We start from the raw sequence: 19461 nt of genomic DNA on the forward strand, positions 1-19461 counted from the left end.
TTTCCGGGATAGTTCGACCGAAGTCGAGGCTTTTTTTCAAAATTGGCTGCTTGGAATTCTTTCAACGAGCTGAAATTGGCTGTGGAAGCGAAGCAAGCTGTAATCGTAAGACTAAGCCAAACCACTGGAATTGGGCACAAAAAAGAGAATAAGAACTTTTTCTGGATTTTTTCGGGTTTAAGATTACTTCTCAAACAAATATTTTAATAGTTAAAACGAACTAACATAAGACATTTTTTTTTATATGAAAAATGAAAAGCACCAGTTATTCAAAAAAAAGTCCCCGAGATTCTTTCGAATTACAACTAAAATAAGACCCGCAAGAAATACTTGAAATATTAAATCGTGAATTTAAGAATTATGACTAGTTACATTACCAGTGTTGCCATATCTACAAATTTACAGAAACGTCAACATGTGAATACTAAAATTTTTATTCATTTATAGTTTTTTTTTTCTTTGGATTTCCTTTTGCTTTTGCGAGATTAAGAATATTCAGTTTCTATTTTTTTTCTCAAGATAGTCTAAGTTCTACAATATGATCATGCCTCAAACATATGGACTTTGCATTTAAACTTCGCCTCCCAACTCACAACGAACAAGAAAAATAATCAAAATCGAAATGGGGCGGGTGGGTGGGGCTTATCTAGTGACTCTTTTCGTAACATACATAAGTCTTCTTTCAACAATAAAATCCTGAGTGTCTTATGCTTAGTTGCTTAAGAATCTCGGGAGCCCTGAGTGTTTTTTGCTTAGTTGCATAAGATTCTCGGGAGCCTTGAGTGTCTTTTGCTTAGTTGCATAAGAATCTCGGGAGCCCTGAGTGTGTTTTGCTTAGTTGCTTAAGAATCTCGGAAGCCCTGAGTGTCTTAATGCTCAGTTGTTTAAGAATCTCGGGAGATCTGAGTGTCTTTTGCTTAGTTGCATAAGAATCTCGGGAGCCCTGAGTGTTTTTTGCTTAGTTGCTTAAGAATCTCGGAAGCCCTGAGTGTCTTATGCTTATTTGCTTAAGAATCTCGGGAGCACTGAGTGTCTTTTGCTTAGTTGCATAAGAATCTCGGGAGCCCTGAGTGTTTTTTGCTTGGTTGCTTAAGAATCTCGGAATCCCTGAGTGTCTTATGCTTAGTTGCTTAAAAATCTCGGGAAATCTGAGTGTCTATTGCTTAGTTGCTTAAGAATCTCGGGAGTCCTGAGTGTGTTATTCTCAGTTGCTTAAGAATCTCGGGAGATCTGAGTGTCTTTTGCTTAGTTGTATAAGAATCTCGGGAGTCCCGAGTGTCTTATGCTCAGTTGCTTAAGAATCTCGGGAAATCTGAGTGTCTTTTGCTTAGTTGCATAAGAATCACGGAATCCCTGAGTGTTTTTTGCTTAGTTGCTTAAGAATCTCGGAAGATCTGAGTGTCTTTTGCTTAGTTGCATAAGAATCTCGGGAGCCCTGAGTGTTTTTTGCTTAGTTGCTTAAGAATCTCGGAATCCCTGAGTGTCTTATGCTTAGTTGCTTAAGAATCTCGGCAGATCTGAGTGTCTTAATGCTCAGTTGCTTAAGAATCTCGGGAGATCTGAGTGTCTTTTGCTTAGTTGCATAAGAATCTCGGGAGTCCCGAGTGTCTTATGCTCAGTTGCTTAAGAATCTCGGGAGATCTGAGTGTCTTTTGCTTAGTTGCATAAGAATCTCGGAATCCCTGAGTGTTTTTTGCTTAGTTGCTTAAGAATCTCGGAAGATCTGAGTGTCTTTTGCTTAGTTGCATAAGAATCTCGGAATCCCTGAGTGTTTTTTGCTTAGTTGCTTAAGAATCTCGGAAGATCTGAGTGTCTTTTGCTTAGTTGCATAAGAATCTCGGGAGCCCTGAGTGTTTTTTGCTTAGTTGCTTAAGAATCTCGGAATCCCTGAGTGTCTTATGCTTAGTTGCTTAAGAATCTCGGCAGATCTGAGTGTCTATTGTTTACTTGCATAAGAATCTCGGGAGCCCTGAGTGTCTTAATGCTCAGTTGCTTAAGAATCTCGGGAGATCTGAGTGTCTTTTGCTTAGTTGCATAAGAATCTCGGGAGTCCCGAGTGTCTTATGCTCAGTTGCTTAAGAATCTCGGGAGATCTGAGTGTCTTTTGCTTAGTTGCATAAGAATCTCGGAATCCCTGAGTGTTTTTTGCTTAGTTACTTAAGAATCTCGGAAGATCTGAGTGTCTTTTGCTTAATTGCATAAGAATCTCGGGAGCAGTGAGTGTTTTTTGCTTAGTTGCTTAAGAATCTCGGAAGCCCTGAGTGTCTTTTGCTTAGATGCATAAGAATCTCGGAGCCTTAAGTGCATTTTGCTTAGTTGCTTAAGAATATCCGGACTTCTGAGTGTCTTTTGCTTAGTTGCTTGAGAATTTCGGAGCCCTGAGTGTCTTGTGCTTAGTTGCTTAAGAATCTCGGAAGCCTTAAGTGTCTTTTACTTAGTTTTAACTTTGGTCATTTTAAAAAAATCATTACACTTCTGTAAAATTATTGAAGACACTGAATCTCAAGGTGAAATCGAGGTTAGAATTATGTTTTAAGTATCGTGTTGTTGAAAGAAAACTATATACATTAAGAAAAAGAAAATACAGATTAAGCCCCACCCGCCCGCCCCTCCCTCAAATTTGGGCTAAATTTGTCATTGATGGTAAGATCAAAGTGCGGAGCTTAATTGCAAAGTCCATATGTTTGTGGAACGATCGTATTTTAGAAAATCTAGACTACCTTGAGAAAAAATAAGGACTGAACATTGTTATATTTTTATTTTGTGAATACAAAAATTTTGCTTTTGAAAAGTTTTTTTTTTCGATTTCCTTTTGATTTAGAATGATTAAGAACATTCAGCCCTATTTTTTCTGAAGATAGCCTTTTTTTTACAATAGGTTCATGCCTCAAATATATGGACTCTGCAATTAAGCTCCGCCCCCCATCTCAGAGAATAAAAAATTCATCACAATTGAGCTGGGGCTTAATTTTTGACTTTTGTTTCTTAGTATATGTAGTTTTCTTTCAACAACACGACACTTAAAACATATTTCACATCGTAATTTCTTGTAGAGAAACTTGAACTTGGCATTTAAGCTCCGCCTTTTTGGCTCACGACGAACAAGAAAATTAATCACAATTGAAATGGGGCGGGTGGGTGGGGCTTAATCTTTGTCTTTCTTTCCGTAACATATATGTCTTCTTTCAACAGTAAAATACTTCAAATATCAAGTTGTGAATTTGAGGCTACAATTATGTTTTAAGTATCGTGTTGTTGAAAGAAATCTATATACACTTAGAAAAGGAAAAGAAAGATTAAGCCCCACCCGCCCGCCCCTCCCTCAATTGTACTGAATTTTTGCATTGGTGGTAAGATCGAGGGGTGGAGCTTAATTGCAAAGTCCATATGTTTGAGTCATAATCGTATTGCAGAAAATCTAGGCTATCTTGATAAAAAATAAGGATTGAATACTGCTATTCTCTCAAAAACAAAAGCAAAAAGGTCAATTTAAGGTTACAATATGTCGACCTGGATTAGCAGTGTTGCCACATCTATACATTTAGGCTTCCAGTTTACAAAAAAGTCAAGTTGTGAATACTAAAATGTTGATTTTTGTAAAGTTTTTTTCTTCTTTCGACTTCGTTTTGATTTTGAGAGATTGAGAATATTCAATCTATTTTTTCTCAAGGTAGTCTATTTTCTACAATATGATCATGCCTCAAACATATGGACTTTGCACTTAAGTTCCGACCCCCGATCTCATAACGAATAAAAAAATTCATCACAGTTGAGGTGGGGCTTATTTTTTAACTTTTTTTCTTAGTATATGTAGTTTTCTTTCAACCATATGATACTTATAACATGTTTCATATGGTAATTTCTTGTCGAGAAACTTGAACTTGGCATTTAAGCTCCGCCCTCTTGGCTCACGACGAACAAGAAAATTAATCACAATTGAAATGGGGCGGGTGGGTGGGGCTTATCCCGTGACTTTCATTCTGTAACATACATAAGTGTCCTTTCACCAATAAAATACTTAAAATATCAAATGATGAATCGAGGTTAGAATTATGTTTTAAGTGTCGTGTTGTTTGAATGAAAACTACATACATATTCAGAAAACGGGACCAATGATTAAGCCCCACCCGCCCGCCCCTCCCTCAATTGTGCTGAATTTTCCATTTGTGGTTAAGATCGAGGGGCGGAGCTTAACTGCAAAGTCCATATGTTTGAAGCATGATCGTATTGTTGAAAATCTAGACTTTTTTTTTTCTTTCGATTTCCGTTTGATTTAGAAAGAATAAGAATATTCAGTCCCTATTTTTTCTCAAGATAGCCCATTTTCTACAATACAATACAAATTTTTTCAAACTACTCCGAAAATCAGACACAAGAGGTGCCCGAGATTCTTTCAAAACTATTTCTAAAACAAGACCCATAGAAGATCTCCAAGATTCTTGTAAAAATCGAGACTGCAAGGAACAACAATATGAACCTTGTGTTTCTGGTGTTTAGCACCGAGAATGACTGATATTTGAGTTAACAATTAGCAAAGTTACAGTTTCCATTACAGGATTACGCCATTTCCATGTTAATGTGGTTAATATGACGCTATCGACAGTAGCGAAGATTTCGTAAGACCGTCTTTTACCCAATGTTGTGGTAACGCACAAAAAGTAACCTAATTAATGGGGCCACGTTGCGTTTTCGTCTAAACATTTTGGGGAAGAAAAATTGAGTTCCCCTTCTGAGCCGGATATTCCAAACGGGACTTTTCGTGTCGATTTTTGAGCAATTTTTTCCCGTCCCAGGACATCAATTAGTTGTTGACATTTCTCATTTCTCAACTTTAACACCGTAGGCCTTGACCTTCAAGTCGAGGACTTTTGGCTTATTACTATCGAATTTATTCCATGAGAAATGACTTCCTCCGTCCACGATGTACATCCAACGATCTACTCGATCTACTACAAATTTGCTTAGCATATTCCAATTCTGTTATCGCAGCCAACGTCATTATCGCCCAGCATCGCATTCGCGACCCCGCGCTTTCGGCAGACTGTCAACACCCGTGTGTACTTTGGCGAAGGTCGCCCAGATTACACAAAGGTACTGTTTGAGCAATGACGAAAAAGCACCGATCGTGTTTGAACACCCAAAACTGTGTAAATTGTCCAAGTTCAGGGCGATCCCTGCACCCTTGACCTCGCTCCGAGATTTTTATGTCGTTCCCAGTACATCAAGCCGCACAAAACGAGCAAAAAATCCATCTAGCATCCGCTAATTGAAATTGCTGTCGGCGTACATATTCAGTTGAGTTAGTACAGTGCGTTCGCGTAATTGACGCTTTCCCATTAGCGAAAGTCTGTAAGTTTTTACCGTGGCTGGGCGACGCCACCTAGCGACCGGTAGAAAAAGCCGGCGTGTCGTCATCGGATGACATAAGAACGTGCAATAAATAGGACAGTGGCTAAGCTTGTCATTCTCTAGGCACCGATATCGACCGCCGACGCTATTTATAAACGACCTGTTTATTCCTTGGCCGCTGCCAGGGCCGCATCCAGCGGAAGGAAGCCACATAAATTTTTCTGTCGTGATTTTTTGGTCGATGATACAGCTCGCTTCGCTCGCTGGCGAAAAAGCGGAAGTCACGTGTTGCACAGTCCTACCAACTTCCTAGGATCCGCGCTAAAACCCAAAACTAGATAGGCGGACACAGGAAACCGCGCAGACGATGCCGCTGCGAGCGGAAGCCATCATTCCGACACCGAAAAGTCGGATCCAATCGCTGCACTGATAAAAAAGAGTAAACACGGGTTCGAGCAAATAAACGGGACACAGCCTTGACATTAACCCTACTTTTTACCGAGCCCTCACTTACGTAACAAGTACGCATCTACATGTGGTTGGCAGTATTGTATTTCGCCGGATGTGCGCGTTTTTTCCCCTACGAATGACGAGATTACTTTATGAACGGAGTTCTAGGTCGCACCGTCAAGGATGAGAGAAGAGGTTAGATGTGGTGGGTTTGAGCGTGGGCGCTATCAAGATCTCGGGCTGCCTTTTCAGCGCATACTTGGAATTTTTAATGTGTGGCGGTGTTCGTGCCCCGTCGGTCGTGGATTTTAAGTTTAATTTTTTATCATGTCCTATTATACAACGAGGCAATTAAACAAAGGCCTCGTCCTTCGGAAAATTTTCGTTGGAAATAAAACACAAAGCGCTGTTTGTTGATAAAAATTTTAAATTTATGTTACGATTAAAGTTTAAGATAGTATGACCCAGATGTTCTATTTACTGTCGTGGTCCGGAAAGAACGTCGGTGCGGCAAGGGAGAGCCCCTCCTCAATGTCGCAGTATCCATGGGCGGAGGTGTATGTAACTTCAATCGGGTAGACATTACTGCGATTTTTTTGAATTGCATTAAAAAAATATATTATTCGAGTAACAGAATTAAACACTTTCACAATAACACAAAATAAATAAAAACAAATAATTCTCAACGTAAAATAAAGTTAAAACAAAAAATGAGGAGTCAATTCGAAACTTAAAAGAGAAGAAAAGAATATAACGGTAAATGAACATTAAGAAAATGGATGTTACATTTCCTAGAAAGCAATATCACAGAAAATTTCATTTGCAACCGTCAGACGAAGTGGAAGGAGAGGTGGAAGGCCAATTAAGGGTTTCGACGCCCTCAATGTCGCTAGATTCGGATGCAGATGATGAAGCGATTGAAAATAAGTCATCATCTTCATCATCAGATTCGCCCAATTGTATAATTATTTCATCCACTGCATCTTCTATCCTACCATCCCTCTCCCAGTACTCGTCTTCAATTTTTTTTACATGCCTGACGTAATTTTGCCAGTCTTCAGGCCGTATTGCAGAGATTGCTTGGTAGGTTAATTCTGTTAGCTGGTTAATGCTCATTTCTCCTGTGGTATTCCTGTCTCGTATGTATCTTAAAGAAATATAATACTTTATTATACATATCGACTTTCGACAACTGCGGGTCACATGCTAAAACAATCGAAAATACTATCATACCGTTTTACTGCAGCCCATGCAAGTTCAATTGGGTTCAGTTCACACATGTACGGCGGTAGTCTCAAAGGAATATGTCCATGTGCCCGAATAATTTCATCTGCTTTATACTGCTTTTCAAGCGGCTTATGTTGAAGAACGATTTGCATTAAGTCTACCTTTCGCATGGAGGAGTTAAATGGAATATTGTTGGCCCTCAACCAATCCATTATCGTCCCTTTCGTAGATGAGGTAGTTGGTACTTTATTGACCAAAGTGGAATGGTACGGAGCATTGTCTAATACAATTACGGAGTTCGGAGGTATGTTTGGAAATAAACGTTCTGTTAGCCACTTTTCAAAATTCGTGGCATTCATTTGTCCGTGGTAATCTCCTGTACTCGTGCCCGATCTAAAGACTAATTCGGCTTTTTTAACAAACCCCTGTACCGACCCTCCATGTACCACTATTAAGCGACCGGTAGATCTAATGCCACTCGTTACGCCAAACACTTTATGGACATCGCTTTGCCAACATTTTTTTACTGTCATATCGTTGTCTACCCATGTTTCATCTATGTATATTATACTTTTCTCCTCATTTTGGTATTTTTTTAATGCCCGCAGGTACAGTAACCGCCAATGCATAATCTGTGGTCGCTCCATAAGCACCTTTCTTTTATTCTTACATTTTCTCCAGAAAAAACCATTTTTTTTAAGAAGTCTATTCAAACTTCTTCGTCCATAGGGAAAATCTATTTTTTGGCGAATTTTTGCGACGAGTTGCTGACAGGTTGGCACTCGTTTGTCAACTAAATAACAGTCTTCAATGGTCCTTCTTATGACTTGAAAATCAAAATCGTCAATTTTTTCACAAATATCTGGCCTATGTCTTTTTTTTCCCGGAGATTTCAGTAATGCATCGGGCTCATTTTGCATTCTGTCTTGATGTTCGCGCTTAATTTTTTTAATTGTAGTCTCCCCAACACCTGTATAAAATGCGGCCCTTTTTGTAGGAGCATGAAGAGGGATATTGAAGGCTTTATTTATTGCTTCTTCCTCACAACGTTGAGTTACATTAAGAATTATTTCCCTGGCCCCGCTTCTTAAAGTTTGCCCCTTTCGCCGATTCATTTTCTAATTATTTCTTCGCCGCTAATGACTGACTGGAGTAAAACACATGGCAAAGAGATGCACGTGCCGGTGTTACAACGGCGCAAACGCGGTCCAGTGGACCAAACATGCTGCGGTTATGAACGTCGCTTTGTCAACATGTATACTTACCCTGACGATTGTTTTTAGTTCAAACCCTATTTCAAAGAGGCTAGTGGTCGAATGATGTACAATTTCTGTTAACTTTGTCCCAACGCTTTATAGCGTACATAAGTCCGTTTACATTCCTCAGACCGACTTTCTTTCGGGACCACGACAGTACACGAAACTTCATTTGATTTTCGGTGGAAACTATTGTGGAATGGAGAGTGGTCGGAATAGGATACGAGAGCAAATGAGGTCACGAAACCGAATCTAGATCATTTTGTGATTATTCATTAATAATTTATTATCGATCATATCCTCTGTCCTTGGGAAAATTACGGTTTGGCAATGGAATTCTTGGTGATCTGTGTCACTTTTAGTAGAATAAATACACCACGGTGATGCTATTAAAACAAAAAAAGGAGGTCAGACGAGGTGGTTATTAAACAAAGCTGCGGTGTTAATTCTAAAGCAAGCACGTTTTGACTGAGTACCGGGGGGGATCGGAAAGTCGCAAGACCGATCATCGAACAAGTTTTTTTTTAACGACTTATTGATTGCGACTTAATTTCCGGTGCAGTAAAATAAAATAGTGTCTTTGAATGGCGATTGCAAAAAGTGTTAACATTGTAGCTAGATCAGCTTTTCCCACGGTGCAATAATAAATCCGCGGTTTTTGTAATGGAAATTAGAAATCCACGGAGCTCCCCTTTCTCGTTTCCAGACATGGTCGCTGCTTTCGGTATTCAACGAAAGTATTCCCATTAGACCATATATGGGACGAAATTCAACCCAAGGACGACTCCAAATTATTGCGAAAAGTTGCCAATCACGTGATGGTCCCATGCCTCTTCTACCTTCCCGAACGCAAGCTCATGCGTACATACTGTTTTTCAGTACATGAGTTCACTGATTGTGGTGCGCCAAGTCATAATATTTGTAATCAAAGCGACGTTGTATAAATAAAATTTGCGACACTATGGGAGTTTTTTTAAGTCGGTATCGGGCGACCTCGGCTATCGCTTGACATTTGACAACGGGTGTACGATATTTTTACATGGGTGCTGCTCAGGGGTCCGTCCGGCAGCAGTGACATCAAAATCCCTCTGTACCTGCACTCAATGTTTTTTTATTTATATCCAGGCCCACCTGACGCCGATCCAGTGTCGGCGAACTAGCGCGCGATGTAATAGTGCGTCATTGAAACCCATTTCAATAACAAAGCCCACGTATCCATGCGAATGGCCGAGGTTAAAAAAAAATCTCTGGCTCCGACCTGAGGCGCAGTTTCGCCGAAATGTGGGTGAAAACCGTAGCAAAAATCCGACTTGACACATTTTCTGTGTGCGCCGGCCAAAAGTGCACAAACCGACGAAAAGCGTGATCGAGGGGCGGGAATAACAAGGGAGCTAGCTGGTTTTCCGAGAAAAGCCGACCCGTAGGCGGTCCGATTTCTAACGACATTGTTTACGCCGGATCGGAGGGCGGTAAATTACCCAATTATTGCGAAAATACCGGCTGGACTAGATTTGCTATTGTGATGCGATTATCCCTGCAGGAGCGGCGGGGGGACCTTGGCCCCCGATTCCGGGGTGGAAATTCCCGCATTCCCGGCGTATCTCCGCTTCTGTTCCTTCTTATCCGGGAAAGTGGGTCAGATGGTGCAGCCAGCCTGCAGCCGATCCGTTTTGGGCGCCCTCTCTCCGCCCGCCTTCCCCCTTTCTCTCGTACGCCGGTTCTGTCCCATGCGTACTCCACACCCACGCTTTTTCCACGTTATCAGAAGGGAGGCTACGCACATGCGTGCCGCATTTCGATCCGTTCGGCCGATCGTCAACGAAAATGCACCGGAACGCGGCGGCGGCTTGATAAGGGTCGGGGGCGGCATTCTTGCGCTGCGAAAGCGAGAGTGCCGGCCGCGGAAAATCCATACATGGGGGCAGGGAAAACTACTAGACAGAATAGAGCGAACAAAAAATAAATCAGAAGGAAATTTTTGATACATTTACAGCGAAGAATGCTCAGGTTTAGAAAAAATGTTGTATGTAACAAGTGCCAAAATCATTTTGCTACTTGCGTACTCTGTCACACTCATTCTTGTAGATTTTGTCCAGGGTGGGAAAACTACAAAAATTAATTTGAGTAATGAAAATTCAATAGATTTCAGACAGTAGTGAATTAAAATATGGTTAAATTTCGGAAAAAAAAAATTGAAGGACTATATTTTTATACATTTGGGCAAAAGTAGTGTTCAAATTATTCCCTGCTCCATAAATTGTCTTGAACGGGTCATAGAGTTGGTGCGTCATTTTTTTTAACACTCTGTATTTATAAATTGCCATTTTCATTCAAATGGTAAAAACAAAATTTGTCTAATTATCCCCACCAACAATGGTACGACGTCACCTCAGAATTTTGCATATCAACCTTTTTTACCCTTTTTTAACTTTTTGTCTTCTGTGACACCTTTTTAGTACCTTTTTACTTCCCGAGCGTAAGCCAAGGAAGTATTGTAATCAAAACCGTGGGCCGACTCTCTACTTTTACGTTTTCTCGACCTTTCATGACCCCTAGAGTACGTAGAAATAGGTCTCTTATTTTCGTCTGTCTGTCCATCTGTCTGCCGTCCCGGATTTTTATTAGAGATAATCTCCGAAAGTACTGGGTCGATTGTTGTCAAATTTTGTATTTATATTAGGAATATCATGTAGATGGCAAAACGCTCACCAAAATTTTTCTAATCATCTCTAAATATATCTATTTATTCCCCACAAGAAATTGATGACGTCATCTCAAAATTTTGCCGAATAAATTCCACCCAAAATGTGCAAAATATGATGAGTTTTTACTTGTGATTTATTGTATTCATATTTTTTAGATTTGCCCCCTATTTTCTCAGAGGGTATGACCTTTTGCCAAAATCAGTTTTATCTTAATAAAAGTACTAACCCCACCCACCCACCCCCTCGTTTCTCAGAGGATTGTGATTTGCCAAAATCAGTTTTATTTTAGCAAATACTAGCATTTTAGCAAATGACATAACTTTTAAGAAAATAGAGGGCGGGTGGGCGGGGCTAGTACTTGCTAAGATAAGACTTATTTTGGCAAATGACACATCCTTTGAGAAAATACGGGGCGGGTGGGCGGGGTAATACTTGCTAAGATAAGATTTATTTTGGCGAATGACATCCTCTGAGAAAATAGAGGGCGGGTGGGCGGGGTTAGTACTTGCTAAGATAAGACTTATTTTGGCAGATAACATAGCTTCTGAGAAAAGAGGGGGCGGGTGGGCGGGGTTAGCATTTGCTAAGATAAAAAAAACTAGTTTTGAAATTTCACGAATTTTCAATTTTTCATTTTTTTCTATCTTTTCATTTGCAATTTTTCGTTTCGGTTTATTTTCTTTATTTTTTCAATTTTTGCTTTCCAATGTTTGGATTTTTTTCAATGTTTCATTTCTTCAATTTTTGATTTATCATATTTCTGGCTTTCATTTTAAATAAATATGTAACAATGATTACAATTTTTTAAATTTTCGTAGGACTAGCCCCGCCCACCCGCCCTCTATTTTCTTACAGGGTATGACATTTGCCAAATCAGTTTTATCTTACTAAAAGTACTAGCCCCGCCCACCCACCCCCTAGTTTTTCAGAGGATTGTGATTTGCCAAAATCAGTTTTATCTTAGCAAATACTAGCATTTGAGCAAATGACATACCTTTTAAGAAAATAGAGGGCGGGTGGGCGGGGCTAGTACTTGCTAAGATAAGATTTATTTTGGCAAATGACATCCTCTGAGAAAATAGGGGGCGGGTGGGCGGGGCTAATACTTGCTAAGATAAGACTTATTTTGGCAAATGACATATCCTCTGAGAAAATAGGGGGCGGGTGGGCGGGGCTAATACTTGCTAAGATTAGATTTATTTTGGCGAATGATATATCCTCTGAGAAAAGAGGGGGCGGGTCGGCAGGGCTAGCATTTGCTAAGATAAAACAAACTTATTTTGAAATTTCGCGAGTTTTCAATTTTCATTTTTTTCTATCTTTTCATTTGCAATGTTTCGTTTCGGTTTATTTTCTTTATTTTTTTCAATTTTTGCTTTCCAATTTTTGGATTTTTTTCAATGTTTCGTTTCTTCAATTTTTGATCATATTTCTGGTTTTCATTTTAAATAGATATGTAACAATGATTACAATTTTTTTAATTTTCCTAGGACTAGCCCCGCCCACCCGCCCTTTATTATCTTACAGGGTATGACATTTGCCAAATCAGTTTTATCTTAATAAAAGTACTAACCCCGCCCACCCACCCCCTAGTTTTTCAGAAGATTGTGTCATTTGGCAAAATCGCTCTTATCGTGGCAAATACTAGCATTTTAGCACATGACATACCTTTGAAGAAAATAGAGGGTGGGTGGGCGGGGCTAGTAGTTGCTAAGATAAGATTTAATTTGGCAAATGACATATCCTCCGAGAAAATAGAGGGTGGGTGGGCGGGGCTAGTACGTGCTAAGATAAGATTTATTTTGGCAAATAACATATCCTCTGAGAAAATAAGGGGCGGGTGGGCGGGGCTAGTTCTTGCTAAGATAAGACTGAATTTGCTTCTATTAATAAATGTTGTAAAAACTAGTTAAAATTGAAAGGTGTTAAATAGCAAGTTTCCATAGTAACGAGTTAAATTCCTAAAATGATTGTGTGTTATTTTTTGTTTCATTCTATTTCAAGAGCGAGGGAAGTGCTGTTGAAACAACTTTCGACCAATTTGTTTTAGTCAGTTAAAATGTGTTCAAGATAATCTTTTATCCATGAATTTATTAAATTTAATAGCTTTTAGTGGGCGGAGCTTAATCTTTGGCTTTATTTTTTACTTAATATATTATACTAGTATTCTTTGAACAACACGATACTCAAAAAGATGTTTTACATAATAATTTCTTGTAGAGAAATAAGGATTTTAAGCTCCACCCTCTTGGCTCACGATGAATAAAGAAATTCATCACAATTGAGACAGGGTGGGTGGGCGGGGCTTATATTTTGCTTTTTTTTCTTAATATTGGTAGTCTTCTTTTCGCAACAAGAAACTTAAAACGTGTTTGAAACAGGAAATATAGATTTTGTAATTACGCTCCGCCCATCAGTCTGACAACGAATGGAAAATTCATCACGATTGCGATCCAGACGGATGGGTGGGGCTTATTTTTTTTACCTTAATACATATAGTTTTCTCCGAGCAACACCATCACTGAAGAACATGTTTCACATGGTAATTCTTGTAGAAAAATACGAATTTTGCAGCTAAGCTCCGCCCCGCTTGACTCACGACGAATAAAGTAAAAGCGTCACAATTGAGACAGGGTGGGTGGGTGGGGCTTATGTTTTGCATTGTTTTTTATTTTTATTATATATTGTTTTTTTTCCATAACAGGAAACTGAAAACATGTTTAAAATGGTAAATTTGATCCCATACACTTTTCTACAAATTTACCCTTTTTAAAAAGTTTTCAGTTTTTTGTCGTGAAAAGAAAAGTACCTACTCATATTAAGAAAAAAAAGACAGAATACAAACCCCGCCCACCCACCCTCATCTCAATTGTGATGAATTTTCTTATTCGTCGTGAGCCAAAGGGCGGAGTTTATTGCAAAATTCTGATTTCTCTTCAAGAAACAATTATATGAAACATGCTTTTACATAACAATAACAAATAACTATATATGTTAAGAAAAAATGGACAAAAAGTAAGCCCCACCCATCCGCCCCAATCTCAATTGTGATGAATTTTTTATTGGTGGTCAGACCGAGGGGCGGAGCATAATTGCAAAATCCATCTTTCACCACAAAAATGCACCATTTTAAACATATACAGAGGCAAAATATAAACCCCACCTACCCACCCTGTCTCAATTGTGATGATTTGGTATATCTACAAATTTTGCATGACTTCCGAATGTTTCTTTTTCTCTTCGTTCTCAATCAGAATTTTTCTGGTGTCATATTCACTTCTGTTCTTAAATTTCTTTAAAATTGTCCCCATTCGTGTTTTCTTGAGGTTTCATGGGGCCTAGAGTATACAAAAATAGATCTCCTATTTCCGTCTGTCTGTCGTTTGTGTCGTTTCTAGTAGACACATAATCTTTGAAACTACCGGACCGATTTTTGTCAAATTTTACATGTATTTTAGAAATATGGTGTATGTGCTGAAACGGTAACTAAAATTTGTCTGATCATCCCCATTAACTCTGTGATGATGTCATCTCAACATTTTACATAGTAAATGTTATTTAAATTTTATAAAATACTTTAAATATGAAAGAAAATGTAAAATTAACTAAAAATCAAATGAAGAAACAGATTTCAGAAAAAAAAATGTGTAAGGAAATTAGAAAATTAAAAATAAGGACAAAGAATAGAACTTTCTCTATGGTAGAAGTAAGAAAAGAAAAGACCTAGAAAGTAACGTAAAAAAGTAAAAAAAATTAAAGTAAGAAAGGTAGAGGTTGAAAAACAAGTGGATTAACATAGACCTAGAACCGAGAAAATGTCTCGATGGTTGAAGGAACCACATGGTGGCAAATCTCCGTGTAAACGGTACTCAAGTTTCCGCCAAAGCGTGAAGATTTTTTCGGGCGAACCTTGCCCACTTGTTGGCGGCGCGTTGTCGAAGTAATCTGCCCACCTCCGGCCGATAAACGGGGCCAAATTCAAGGATGCCGGCCCAGTTCCACTCTTTCCGCGTTATTCTTCACGATGATGACGCTAATGGGTCTTCGTATTTTTAAATGTGCATTCCGTTTGAGTTCCGTTTTAGCCCGTCTAAATTTAGCCGCGGTAAACAGTCGCAGATGGATCTTGTAGTTGCGTAATGATCTCCTTTTTCCTTGATTGTCCCGGCATCCGCCGCATTAAGGGCGCACCCGCCAACCCTAGGTGCCCGTATTATGTCAATATTTGGCGCATCCCCGAGGATCTCCCAATTTCCCCAACTTTCCGATCAATTTACTCAATCATCCCGAGCAAGTAATTGGATGTCGTCTGTTTGTTTGGATGGATGTGTAGGCGCAAGAATTGCGTGCCGTGTTTGTACGCACCGTGAAATAATGATCGTAATAGCGGTCGAGCGGGTGACGAATGGCGTAAATATAGGTACTCTGACCCTTGACCGTTCGATACTCTTTACAGAGGAGCTTGAATGAAAAATTTATCATTTTTGTCCATTCATTCGGGTTAGCGGCGAACCAGGGAAACGTTAAAATTGGAAAGCCGAGAATAGAACGAGATTCCGTTATGCGCGCAAAAAGCACCGAGACTTGATAACAATTCACGGTTTAATCCGACAAGACGAGAAGGGAACAAAGGGGCTCTATTTGATGGAAGGATACAAGAAAATGTCTGTTTAATCGCCTCGGAATCGGGTAATTGCCGGCTTTGTAGACGAGGCTCTGGCACGGAATGGAATCCGTCTTCGGGCCAATTAAGTCGTACTTTTTGCGACGTGTGCTGGGAAAAGTTCGGAAAACCCAAGTACCTACGAATTACGCGACGTGTTGTGAAGCGAAATTGCGGAATCTGTTCATGGATACAGACTTTTACGTGAATATAAAATTCTCTTCAAGCAAAGAATTTTAAGTAAAGTAAAAAAAAACCTTAAAAAATACAGAGTCGAATATAATACCGTCACAAAATAAACAACGTTCTAAAAGCGGCAAAAACTATGGAAAAAGGGTGTTTTTTACTGTATGCGATGATAAACCTCGCCTACGGCTCGGTCTTCTAATAGTATGCAAGCCGCAGGCGGGCGCATAAAAAGTGGTACGAACATGCACATATCTCCCAAAGTAATTTTATTATTTACTTGATAGTGTCTGCAACTTTTCTTATGACGAGCGTACGAGGCGTAGGCGAGCGTATATGAAGCCATTTTTGTAGTGGTATATTAGGAGATCTGCTCAGTGACTTACCTTTACGACAGGAGAAGTACGAGCAAAATGTCTCGCCTGCGGCTCGGTCTGTGATGAACATGCAAGCCGTAGGCGAGCGCATAAATGCAAGATATTTCAAAGGCTCAATTTTTACTTATAATATAAAATTTAGCTTTGCGCGTTTTTCCGTTACAAAATTTTGAAGCGACGTCATCAATTTTTGGTGGGGATGAGTCGGCAAATTCTCGTTAGCGTCTTATAGTCTATATATTTCTAAAATACGTACAAAATTGGACGCCGATCGGTCCAGTAGTTTCGGAAATTATATGTCTAATTAATATCGACATTATTAGAATACTTTCTAACCGTCTTAAAAAATTAGGCAACAAGAGGACATAAAAGACGCCAGGAAAAAGCACAGAAATGGTAAAAATGCATACAAAAGCAAAGAAAAGATGAAAGGTCAAAAGGCACAACAATGGTATTAAAAACCCATAATAAAAGCTACAAAAAGAGGGTGATTTTTTTAAATTTATATTGTAATCAAGTATCGGGTAACTTGCCACTTTCATGTTTTCTCGATGTTTAATTGTTTTTATTAACTCTGAAATTGCAAAACTGAATGCACTGAAATCGTACAAACCATAATCAATTTTTTGATATAAAAATTTTTCGTATTTCCGTTTTCTTCGACTTTACAATTTTTTGATATTGTTGTTTTTCGTTTTTCCCAATTTTAATTTTTCCAGTTTTTCAGTTCCTCACCAAAGATTTTCAATTTTTCGTTTAATATATTCTTGGACTTGCCAGGTTCTCAAATTCAAATTTTTCGTTTATTTAATTTTTCAAATTTTCAATCTTTGATTTTTCAATTCTTCCATTTTCCAATTTTTCAATTTTTGGATTTCGAGTTGTCCGATTTTTCGATTTTTTTTAATTTTCGATATTTCGATTTTACAATATTTCGTTTTTTCGATTTTTGCCCACTTTCGGTTTTTCCATTTCTTCAAAAACCAAAAAATCGGCCAAACGAAATTAGAAAAAACGAAAAATTAAAAACATTGAAAAACACATAAATTGTGTAACTGAAAAATTGAAAAAGTTAATGAATCCAAAAAGTTGGAAAGAAAGAAAACTGTAAAAAAATCGAGAAATTAAAAAATTCAAAATCGAAAAATCCTAAAATCGTAAATGGAAAAGGCGGAAAATTAAAAAAATTGTAATCATTGTTACATATCTATTTAAAATGAAAACCAGAGGTACGATAAATCAAAAATTGAAGAAACGAAACATTGAAAAAAATTCAAAAATTGGAAAGGAAAAATTGAAAAAATAAAGAAATTAAACCGAAACGAAAAATTGTAAATGAAAAGATAGAAAAAAATGAAAAATTGAAAATTTGTGAAATTTCAAAATAAGTTTGTTTTATCTTACTAAATGCTAGCCCCGCCCACCCGCCCTCTCTTTTCTCAGAGGCCATGTTATCTGCCAAAATAAATCTAATCTTAGCAAGTATTAGCCCCGCCCACCCGCCCCCTATTTTCTCAAAGGATATGTCATTTGCCAAAATAAATCTTATCTTAGCAAGTATTAGCCCCGCCCACCCGCGCTCTATTTTCTTAAAAGGTATGTCGTTTACTAAAATGCTAGTATTTGCTAAGATAAAACCGATTTTGGCAAATCACAATCCTCTGAGAAACTAGGGGGTGGGTGGGCGGGGCTAGTACTTTTAGTAATATAAAACTGATTTGGCAAATGTCATACCCTGTAAGAAAATAGAGGGCGGGTGGGCGTTACTAGTCCTAGGGAAATTTTAAAAATTGTAATCATTATTACATATCTATTTAAAATGAAAACCAGAAATATGATAAATCAAAAATTGAAGAAATGAAACATTGAAAAAAATCAAAAAATTAGAAAGCAAAAATTGAAAAAATAAAGAAAATAAACCGAAACGAAAAATTGCAAATGAAAAGATAGAAAAAAATGAAAAATTGAAAACTCGTGAAATTTCAAAATAAGTTTGTCTTATCTTAGCAGATGCTAGCCCCGCCCACCCGCCCCTCTTTCCTCGGAGGCTATGTTATCTGCCAAAATAAGTCTTATCTTAGGAAGAACTAATCCCGCCCACCCGCCCTCTATTTTCTCAGAGGATGTCATTCGCCGAAATAAATCTAATCTTAGCAAGTATTAACCCCTCCCATCCGCCCCTTATTTTCTCAGAGGATGTGTTATTTGCAAAAATAAGTCTTATCTTATCAAGTAGTAGCCCCGCCCATCCGCCCTCTATTTTCTTAAAAGCTATGTCATTTGCTAAAATGCTAGTATTTGCTAAGATAAAACTGATTTTGGCAAATCACAATCCTCCGAGAAACGAGGGGGTGGGTGGGCGGGGTTAGTACTTTTATTAAGATAAAACTGATTTGGCAAATGTCATACCCTGTAAGAAAATAGAGGGCGGCTGGGCGGGACTAGTCCTACGAAAATTTAAAAAATTGTAATCATTGTTACATATCTATTTAAAATGAAAGCCAAAAATATGATAAATCAAAAATTGAAGAAATGAAACTTTGAAAAAAATCCAAACATTGGAAAGTAAAAATTGTAAAAATAAAGAAAATGAACCGAAACGAAAAATTGCAAATGAAAAGATAGAAAAAAAAGAAAAATTGAAAATTCGTGAAATTTCAAAATAAGTTTGTTTTATCTTAGCAAATGCTAGCCCCGCCCACCCGCTCCCTCTTTTCTTAGAGGCTATGTTATCTGCCAAAATAAGTCTTATCTTAACAAGTACTAGCCCCGCCCACTCGCCCTCTATTTTCTCAGAGGATATGCCATTTGCCAAAATTAGTCTTATCTTAGCAAAAACTATCCCCACCCACCCGCCCCCTTTTTTCTCAGAGGGTATGTTATTTGCCAAAATAAGTCTTATTTTAGCAAGCACTAGCCCCGCCCACCCACCCCCTATTTTCTTAAAACGTATGTCATTTGCTAAGATGCTAGTTTTTGCTAAGATAAAACTGATTTTGGCAAATCACAATACTCTGAGAAACGAGGGGGTGGGTGGGCGGGGCTAGTAGTTTTATTAAGACAAAACTGATTTGGCAAATGTCATACCCTGTAAGAAAATAGAGGGCGGGTGGGCGGGGCTAGTACTTGCTAAGATAAGACTAATTTTGGCAAATGTCAGGGGGCAAATCTAAAAAATATGAATGCAATGATAAATCACAAGTAAAAACTCATCATATTTTGCACATTTTGGGCACAATTTATTCGGC

General features: G+C 38.4%; 2 protein-coding genes across 3 annotated transcripts in view; one reads left to right on the plus strand and one right to left on the minus strand.

Moving 5' to 3' along the window:
* LOC135136509 (ecdysone receptor-like) overlaps positions 1-19461 on the plus strand; it is a 168774-nt gene that overhangs the window by 17628 nt on the left and 131685 nt on the right. The gene's annotated exons all lie outside the window — the stretch shown is intronic.
* LOC135136083 (uncharacterized) lies at positions 6616-8141 on the minus strand. Its single transcript, XM_064065210.1, has 2 exons — positions 7033-8141; positions 6616-6946 (listed from the first exon to the last, which is right to left on the minus strand). Exons 1-2 carry the CDS (start codon positions 8139-8141, stop codon positions 6616-6618), a joined length of 1440 nt encoding a protein of 479 aa, XP_063921280.1.

The sequence above is a fragment of the Zophobas morio genome, unplaced genomic scaffold (assembly GCF_036711695.1).
Source record: "Zophobas morio isolate AGI-343-1 ecotype UQ-CSIRO unplaced genomic scaffold, CSIRO_AGI_Zmor_V1 ptg000026l, whole genome shotgun sequence".
NCBI lineage: Eukaryota > Metazoa > Arthropoda > Insecta > Coleoptera > Tenebrionidae > Zophobas > Zophobas morio.

What these genes read in the sequence shown, in the direction of transcription:
- LOC135136083 (XM_064065210.1), bottom strand. Translation starts at nt 8,141, where the DNA reads ATGAATCGGCGAAAGGGGCAAACTTTAAGAAGCGGGGCCAGGGAAATA. An exon ending in GCATGGGCTGCAGTAAAACG is followed by an intron (nt 6,947 to 7,032) that starts GTATGATAGTAT and finishes TATTTCTTTAAG; the next exon opens with ATACATACGAGACAGGAATA.